At 39.6% G+C, this 10197-nt stretch overlaps 1 protein-coding gene across 2 annotated transcripts in view; it reads right to left on the minus strand.

Annotated features, from left to right (window-relative positions):
* Grasp65 (Golgi reassembly-stacking protein 2) overlaps nucleotides 1-9398 on the minus strand; it is a 33552-nt gene extending 24154 nt beyond the window's left edge. Inside the window, exons 1-3 of one of the 2 annotated variants that reach the window (XM_083129805.1) lie at nucleotides 9198-9398; nucleotides 8593-8673; nucleotides 3436-3639 (exon numbers count right to left, since the gene is read on the minus strand). In XM_083129805.1, the coding sequence (XP_082985931.1) occupies nucleotides 3436-3639; nucleotides 8593-8673; nucleotides 9198-9260 (348 nt within the window). In that variant the 5' untranslated portion in view covers nucleotides 9261-9398. The remainder of the gene's footprint in view (nucleotides 1-3435; nucleotides 3640-8592; nucleotides 8674-9197) is intronic. The other variant, XM_083129796.1, reaches the window with a different exon arrangement.
* Nucleotides 9399-10197: the final 799 nt, after the last annotated feature.

The raw sequence follows: 10197 nt of genomic DNA on the forward strand, positions 1-10197 counted from the left end.
ACGTGGGTACCTGGGGGAAGCCCTGAGGGATAAAAGCAGGCAGGGGTGTGATGCTGATCACATCACCCCCACTCACGACCGAATCACGAAAGTGTGGGACGTTACCCTCACACTCCCTATACGCATTCATGGCATGGTGCTAAGCACAGGGGAACCCTTTACCTTTTACAATCTTCTATTAAAGTTGTCTGTGGGAGAAACATGATCATAAATCCACTCCACAGTACTTAATAAACTGCCCCTGTGACTTGTTGATCATGATTGACAAAGCAAGTGTGTCTCTCTCTCTCAAATGTCTTCGTGAATGTCACCAATTAGCTTAGAGACTCCGAAAACTATGGGTTCGACACTAATGTAGGTCATTTTTGAAATTTTATTTTTCACCCCCATGTCGATAGGTGATGAACTTTAAGTAGAACAGCATTCGTAGTTTCACTATTCATCTTAGCGACCCCGAAAACTATGTATTGCACACTAATATCGGTCGTTTTAGATATTTTTACATGTCACCCCCTTCCCACCCACCCCCTGGGGTGCCAGAGGTGTCTTGGAGTTGAACGGCATTCGTAGTGTCACTATTCATCTTAGCGACCTCGAAAAGTATCGTTTCCACACTAACATTGGTCATTTTCAATTATTTTTACATGTCACCCCCTTCACAAGCCCCCAACCCTAGAGGTGACAGGGGTGTCTTACCCCCACAGTATTTCTTTCTAGGTTGCAAGTGATACGTGTATCAAGTTTGGTTGAAATTGTTCCAGGCGTTCCACAGTTATGCCGGAAAGCAAACATACACACACACATACATACATAGATTTAGCTTTAATATATGGGCAATTGCTCATTATATATTATGCAGACCAGCTTCTAAACCAGAATTTAAGAAAATTATTTAAATAACTGAAAGACTAGTTTATGTATGCCACTTATCATTCTCCAAAGCATCCTTCTGATGACAGAAGGCTGCGATGTAGAACGAAATTGCCAGAAAAATGTGAAGCTGTCGAACTTCAGTTTTTGTTTTGCTTGCATGCCTGCATTGGTGTTTTAATTTTTATTAGATCTAATTAATCTAGATGAGATGTGTAATAAATATATACAGTAAATAAGAATTGTGGTAAACCAGTACAATGATTTCCAGAATACACCACTGGTTGGCAGTGGCGGCTGGCCAAGTGCAACAAGTGCAGATGTTTTCACCTAATTTTCAAATTAATATTGACATTTTTCATTTGCTTGTTAAATTCAACTATTTTCCAGCAGAACGCACATGATAATACTCAAACAACACGCCTCTCGGCGCTACGCACGTGAAGAGTTCGTCCCAACCCAAGAGCAAACACTGCCAGGTTGCGGAAAACTTAGCCGGTTGTCATGGCAACGGTGACGTCACCTAGCGTTGGCCTTGAACGGGTGTCGCCTCCTAGATGAAGCAGTTGTCTCGTCGGAGAAAACATTGCATCCAGTGGTTGTGGCAAAATCTTTGCGTTCTCGCGAGATCTTGTTCCGCGTGTGTGTTTCGCGTTTCCTATCGTGTGTTGTGTTCATGTGTTGAGCTGTGGTTTCTACAATGAACCCAGTAAATGACTGTGTGTAATTTGTTGCAGACACCATTTTCCAGATGGACGGATGAAGACAAAAAAGACGTTTTAAATTGGGGGGGGGGGGGGCACTGGCATTTACTATTTGTTTTTCATTGCCTATAAATATACTTCTTCACCTGTTATTTTAGGCACGAGCCGCTACTGCTGGTTGGGTTGTTTTAACTAGTACCAGCCATTAGTTTATTGAGGAAACACAAAAATGAACCTTTAACTTTCCACATTATTAAAAATAAAATAAAATACAAAATTTTGCAAAATCCCTGTTTGCGCAATCGATTTTTCAAGGTTTTTCTTGAAACTTCATTCTAGAGCCCTATTTCACATAGGCATGTACCAAATTCATATAATGTAAAACATAAATGTATGGCTGTCTTGATTTGATTGATTTACACTCTTTTAACTTCTCTTTTCTGCCACCTTTGGCTAATTGCGAAACACAAATGAACGACAGGAACCCCACAAAAGGATTATACTGGCTGTGGGTCCAGATACAACAGCTTTGGTAGTCTGCAAAATGCAGATGGTTGATTTGATGTATATATTTATGAATTGTTGTGTACATGTGTGATATCTGTAAGCTAGTACGTAGCTAGTGTTATCTGCAAAAATAATAGCTGAATTGTTTCACTTTGTGCTTTGCAAATATTTTTTCCAAGACATCTTATTGATTATACCACTTGTGATACATAATTTCAAAGCTTGTTTATTGATTAATCTATCTCCCATAAAACAACTTTTCTAACACTTGATTTATCTTGATTCTATGCTACTTGAAATGACGCTGTCAAAGCAAGAAATGCACATCATTTTGCATCATGAGTTCAACTTGGTCACAGTGCCGTAGAAGTAACCTGATGTCACTAAAGCTTGGGGTGAAGGAAGTGTTTTCGAGTGCCGGTGATTTGACTCTCAAATGTGAGAAGGGACATGGGCATCCATCGGAACGTGACAACGAACAACTGAAGGTGATAATCGAAGCTGACCTGCTGAAAACAACACGGGAAGTTGCAGAAGACCATTGTACGCCATTTGAAGCAAAGTGGAAAGGTGGAAAACCCAGCACGTGAATGGTTGGATCAAGACAAAGCTCCGAAATATTTCCCCAAGGCTGAAATTGCATCATGGTGACTGTTTGGTGGTCTGCCCAGCAAAACTATCACAGAAGAGTTGTTGTCAAGAAATCAATGAAATGCACCCAAAACTTCAACATCCGGCATAGTCAACAGAAAAGAACCAATCCTTCTGCAGAAAAATGCTTGCCCACATGTTGCATAACCAACACAGTAGAAGCTGAACAAATTGAACAAAGCAAGTCTGCCTCACCCACCATACTCATCGGACCTCTTGTCAACAGACTACTACTTCTTCAAGCATCTCAACAATTTCCTATGAGAGAATCGCTTCAACAACCAAGATGTTGCCAAAAATGCCTTCAGAGTTCATTGACTCAAGAAACCCAGAAATTTATGCTACCGGAATAAATAAACTTGTTCCGCCATTGGTAAAATTGTGTTGATTGTAATGGTTTTTATTTCGGTCAATGAAAATAAGCTTCTTTAATTAATTTATAGCATTTCAAAGTTGCCGTTCAAAATTGACCACTATCTTTGCATCAACCTGATATCACCATGTAACAGGTCAATGACTTGAGCGAGCGAATTTTTCAACTACTGCATTTCGTTAACTAAGAAAGGTGATCAATATTTCTATGAAATTAATTCACTAATGTAGCTTTGGCCATTTTCTGCTATCAAGCCAGCTTTTTGTATTGAACACCACCACAAATCTCGATCGAAGTACAAAGAGCAGCAAATACCATTCACATACTTACAAGAACGTGCCACACATTTTCATTGGCTCCTTCAAAGGAGCAAAATCGGATACTGACTCCGAGCAACCCTTGTCCTCCCCATGTAGTACTTGGCACGATGGTTACTTCACGAACGCTCTGAGTTTTACTACTGTAAACAGTCATTCGCACTTCTTTATCTATGTTTGCCTTCAGGAGGTCCTTCAATGTGTCATTGTCTTGGTCCTGCAAAAAGGAAGGAAATTAAAGAACTCACAGTGTCAGCAAGTTATGCTCAAATATAATTACCAGACACATGCATATTTTGTTTTTGATGGAAATACGAAAAGTGAAATAGCATGCTGTAATGTTCATTTTTCATGGTTTTGAAAGGTGGGACGTAAGTTTTCCTGCCATATTTTCTCATGAAATGATGCAGCATGAACTGAAAAATGCGAAATAAACTTTTAAACGCGAAATTTAGTTATTTACTGACAACACTTTCTAAAGTCTGAATTATCCTGAGACTTACGCAAAATCATGGAAAATTGATTAATTCTGCTGCAAATATTTCAGAAGCAAAATGGACTCCTTTACACAGGAATAAACTTAACACTCTGGTAACTCCATAAATGTGCTGTTACAAATTAAGTACTTATTTTGTGAAACAAGCATAGTTTTCAAATCAAATTTAGAATTATATTCACCATTTTAACACCGAAATGCCATTTTATATACTACTTTTTATCCTGAAATGTCCTCACTTTTTGTACAGAAACTCTGATCTTTTATTCACCATAAATATGCAGCCTTAATAAGTTCTGATACAGGTCATAGTCAGAGAGGCTGGGGATGCATGATCTGACACAGTTGTATTGGAAAACATATATAACACGAGATACAGAACTCCTGAACAATATCAGTACTGGTGGAAACAGCATCCGTTCTTTTCTTATCTTAGGATATGGCGAGTTGGCGAACGGTATGGACAGATAAAAGCCATAAAATTCCTTACCACAATGGGAATAAATTATATTAAATTAATTTCCAGGCTTATCCAAGCTCAATATTATGTATACAGGATAGAGCAACTGGCATGAAACCCACTCCTTTGCTCAGTACCTCGGACAAGAAAAATGTACAAACAGCATCTTGCTTTCTTAAAACACAATGATCGCTTAATTTATGGCTTCTGTCTTACAACTATTGCTTATTGGTTTGTGCAGCCACTTGAAAGCGTGGGTGAGATTCCTGTTACATAATAAAATGATCACTCCAGAGTAGAGTTGTTCATTTTGTATCAACTTCCCTCATCCTCACAGGCCTTCTGGAGAATGAGGATGAACACCTTGGGTATTCTAGGAAAAATAAATGGAAAATTTTGTACACAATCTGCCCATCTTCCACAATGCTTGTGGATCGTGAAAACTGTATGACTGTTCAAAGTACAACAACTGAACATATAACTGATGAAGAGATGGCAGGGTATTACGCAAATGTGGTTCAGTGTTCCCCGATGAAGATTTTGACTCTCACTTTTAGCTATATATCTCATCTGCGAGGTTTGCCCTCACCCTCGCAACTCAACCTCATAAGGCTTTGATTGATTGATTGGCTTGGATGCAAAGAAGTTCGTGAGTGCGTTCCGCAGGTCTCCCTCATTTGCGAAGGATCTCCCACGGAGGTGGTTGTCGAGGGAATGAAACAGGTGGTAATCTGTTGGTGCAAGGTCTGGTGAATATGGTGGATAGCAAAGTGTCTCCCAGCCAAGTTGCTGAAGGGTCTCCTGGGCCCTCTTTGCCACATGTGGCTTGGCATTGTCGTGCAGGAACAGCACACCCTTGCGATTCACCAATGCCGGCTCCTTCTGCGGCTGCACCCTTTGCAACTGCTGAGAGTAGAGGTCAGCAGTGATGGTCTGACCAGATGAAAGGAGCTCATAATGCACCACTTGCCGACAATTCCACCATACAGAGAGCATAACCTTTCACGGGTGCAGAGGTGGTCTTAAGGTGTCAGGAACAGGGTCACGTGGCGACAACCAATGTCTGGTATGCTTGGGAGTGTCATAGAGGACCCACTTTTCGTCACCAGTGAGCAAGCGATCAAATATGGGTGTGTTCAGGTGCCGAGTGAGCAAGGACAAACAGGCTGTCACTCGTTGTTCCTTGTTGGCTGCCAACAATGTGTGGGATACCCACTTGCTTAACTTGTATGACTTCCCTATCCTATGCAGGTGCAGTCTGACCCTTTCAGCGGAAACATGGAACCTTTCTTCAAGTTCATCACACGTTAGACCACTGTCCTCCTCCATGGCTGCTTTCAGGGCATCGTCATCCAACACATGTGGTCATCCACTGCGAGGTTCATCCAAAAGGCTCACATCTCCCGAACGGAACTTCTGGAACCAATGCCTGGCAGTGCGTTCGGTCACGGCATTCTCCCCAAATACCTGGCAAATGTGGCAACTTGGTGCACCAGCTGACAGGCCCACTTCTAAGTCATACAACAAAGACACGCGAACAAGCTGCTTTGATACCTCCATTTCTCTTCGACACTGGAGGAGCTATGAGTGCTGTGTGTGCGCAACGTGCCTGTTTTACTGATAGTCAATGGTCAGACTAACTCCCTATCGCTTGGCAGGCACGTGCATCATTTCGTTTCCTGATTAATGGGATGTAAAAACGGCAAGAACTTTTTTGGTTACCTTGTATAAAGCAGTCTGTGAGTGAATTGCATAACAGACTATCAAAACTACTACTGTCAACATAGAAAATTACAATATTGCAGTTGTTCATCTGCTTAGGTTTGGAAACAGTCGAAGCAACAAAATTTCTGACTGAATACCAAAAAACTGACTAATTTAATTACAGCCTACCGATAAATTAGCATTTCAAAAGAAAAACAGGAATTTTATTTTTTTAAAAAAAATGTTATTTGGCCTCCAGATCTCCATAGCCAGCCTTCACACATTTCTCATTGAAAATGACACTAATGTTTCTGTGAAGATTAAAATATATTTTAATTGTTATAAAAACAAAACATGTAATTCCATTGATATCTCTACTCCTAGCACAAGTTTTGCCACATTGACTCTTGCAAAGTTATACATTATCTGCAATCACAAACTGCAGTCAATGAACGAGTTGAAAGCACAGATCAATTTCAGTGCATCTTTTACTTTGTTGTTTCTGTTTTGTGCTATGTATTGTGTTTGAACAAAGAAATATTGAATTGAATTGAAGTTTTAAGTCCACTTTATGCACAGTAAGGCTAATCAAGATGGGACCTAGGATCAGGTACCCTATTCTACACCCTTGAATTTTCAATTTTTTTTTCTTTCATTATGAAGATTATGTGATCCTAATTGTGAATATAAAAAAATTGGAGCGCGGAAAGAAGTATTTACGACTGTACAGACGTTTAATGTTGAGATTTTGTTGTTTGAAATTTTTGAGTCCAAATTTCCCACCGATTCCGGGCTCCGTCCCTGGGGTAATTGACTTACTTCCCCTACCGCAACTGCGGCCCCGCCTTTATCTGTAGAGTTCCTTTTAAAGGCATGTTAGAAACTGGCCGGAATCACCTGCCCCAACACTATTTCTCACTGTTTTCTGCATTGACACATGAAGATACCAAAAAATGAAGGCTAAAATTAAACCTAAGAAGGTAACTTAACTCTTTTTACCAAGGCCAGGTATTGAATTGTGGGTCGAAGTTAAATTTGTAAGTCCATAAATGAAGTAACTCCTACGTTGAAAGTCCTTGTTGTCCTTTTCCACAGAATACCACCCTCCACTCCCTTCCCATCATAAAAATAAGAAGTCGCAAATTATCCCTTTCCACAAGTCATTTAGAAAAAACAACCCTCCCCTTTACGGCCTGCAGTTGCCAAAAGAAAATTATTATTTTCAATTTCTGAAGTCGCATAAATGAAATCCAATGTCTGAAATGTCCAATCCGCCAATATATCACACAAATAACATATCGCAATCGCAAATGTTCCCATTGCACAAGTCAATCATAAGAAGAAAAAGAAAAAAACAGACGTGCGCCTGTGACATGAATCGATGATCCGAAATCTTCAGACTTGCATCTGTGACATGAATCCATCATTTGCCATCATAGAAGATCTGAAAAACCTTTTTGACGCTACGCAAGGAATGGTAAGAGTCTAGTTTACGTCCTTTTCCTAAGGAATTGGTGTCATATATCGTTGGAAAGGTTATTTTATAAGGAATTCAACAAAGTAAATCCCAAGGCGAGGAAAAATTTCCTGGAGGAGAAAATCGAGAAAAACCGATGTTGTCCGGATATGAGTGATTGAACGTACTGAGGACATTTTTCGATGATGAAGCACATATTTAGGGGTGAAATGAGTGCTAATGGAACCTAACCTAACAGGCCTAACCTAACCTTGTAGGCATACCTCGTTCCCGTAAATGGTTAGTGACAGAAAGTGTAAAAAAGAAAAACTTACTTACCCTAAGGACCGGAGCGCCGGCTGTCTGCTAGCACGGTTTTGTAAACGGGCAAGAAGGAATGCGCAAGAAAGACGTATACGGGTAAGAAGGAGTGGGCAAGAAGGACGTAAACTAGACTCTAGCCCAAGGAATTTTAATTTCATAAAAAATGCAAGTTTCGTAGGACGTAGATAGAAAGAAATAACTTCCGTGCTATTTGCAAACACTGTTATGAGGAACTAAATATTTTCACGAAAATATTCTAAATGTCCCTGAAATCGAGGGTGTAGAAAGGGGTAGTTTAAAGTGGGATCCGAACCACTATGTGCCCCCATCGGGTATTGAACCTGGGACTCCTTGATTACAAGGCAATGATACTACCACTGCGCTATCGGAGAGGCCCTAACAAAGGAATATTACTTTCACTAGGAGTCTTCTGGTATCCTCTAAAATACAGTAATGACAACAGAAATAACACTAATCACAAAGATCATCCATGCTGGGATTCAAACCTGAGAATTTCTGTGGCAAGATTAAAAACTGCTTGGCCACGAGAGTCAGCATCACAAATTGCACACCATCATAACAAAAACTAACGACTTTACTGACAATTGTTTATTAAAAAGACAAAAAACTGACTTCTAACGATTTCACACCTGTCTGTTCGGTGATAAGCACCATTGTTGACAATTACTACACCACGGATTTATGTTAACTAACTTAGTTAACTACTCACCAATCTTGTGTTACCTATGGCTACAATGAAGTCAAAAAAGGCCTCCAGGCCAGCTTTCATTCCTGGCGAGCCATCCTGGACCTAAAACAAATCAAAGGGCATCACAACATTACATATTTAAGTATGCAACCCTACTTTGAATCATGAAAACATGTTTAACAATATTTTCCCATAGCTGTTGACAGTTACTGATGTTTGCAACTGTCCAAAACCATTGGGTATTACTTCACCTAATCTATTTTTTATGAAGGAGCCTACATAAAAAGCAGTTTCCTTTTTGTCTTTCAGAATTTGTTAATAACGAAGACAAAAGAAGTTAATTACAACATAGCCTATAGTATTATCGGTATAATCTACACTTCATTGCAGAGAAAACGTATAATCATCAAACTTATGTCCGACAAAAGGATTCACAATGTACGTGCAGTGCTTCTTGTACTATTTTCTTGCTACTGAAATAAAAGTTTCTCGTTATGAAATACAGAATTAGAGAAAATAAAGTATGTATTCATGTATATTATCTTATACTAGGTTAGTTATATCTAAACTTGGAAAGAAATATTTTTTATACATGTTCAATGGATTTTGGCAGTAATGTAACTTACACGCAATACGTGATAGCCTTCTGTGCCACCACCGGGTATTTCTACACTAGTAGCACTACCCATGTTTTTTTTATATAAAAAAAGAAAACTTAAGAATTCACAATACTGTTTTCTTCGGCATTTCGTTACGTGGCATACGGAGTTGTTGTATGAATATGATATGATGAACGTTCTCCTAGATGGCTCTACACTACAGTTTCTTCAATTTTATACAACGTTGTAAGCCGCACAACTTATGCTCATATTACATCGTATTTTTTGCTGGCACACAAAATTATTACATTACCTACTTAATCCCTATTCAAACATGAATGCACCTTTTGAAAAGTTATCGTGACGTTATTCAGAAATAAGAAAAGCAACTCAAATTCATTGGCGTTGCCACCAGGGCGCCGCCCGTCCTCTTCTGATGGAAATAAGCAAAGAAAATTCCACGTCATACAAATAAACATTTTAATAGTTTCCCTAGCGTTTATATAACAATTATGGAGGGACAATGCAATGGATATTTGATTTCCAATTAATATTTTTCAACAATTTAGAAACGACACCATACAAAAACGATGCTGCACGTTAGGAGTGTGCGGGACAGAATTTTCTGGGCCGGGACGGGAAATTTTTTAAATCCCCACATTCGGGACGAGAAAAATTCGCAATTTCCCTAAAAGTGCGGAAATTTTCGGGACGGGATATGTTCAAAATTTCCCCAAGCTCTGGAAATCTCGAATTCTACACGACATTTTCACTTTAAGTGATTGTTTTTGCATTTCTGGTACAAAAACTAACAATTTTCGATAAGTTCCAGACATTTACAATGACTTTTTAAAATGACCATTCGTATTTCCCGACTACTCTGGATCCCGAAAAGTCGGGAATTCATTTCCCGAAGTCAGGATCGGGACGGGAAATATTTTTCCCGATCCCGGTCTCGACTTTTGGGGATCCCGCACACCCCTGCTGCGCGTTCTCGCATTGGGCCTGGTCAAAGCAAACTATTGTA

Source organism: Lepisma saccharinum, chromosome 1, assembly GCF_977018435.1.
Source record: "Lepisma saccharinum chromosome 1, izLepSacc3.1, whole genome shotgun sequence".
Classification (NCBI taxonomy): domain Eukaryota; kingdom Metazoa; phylum Arthropoda; class Insecta; order Zygentoma; family Lepismatidae; genus Lepisma; species Lepisma saccharinum.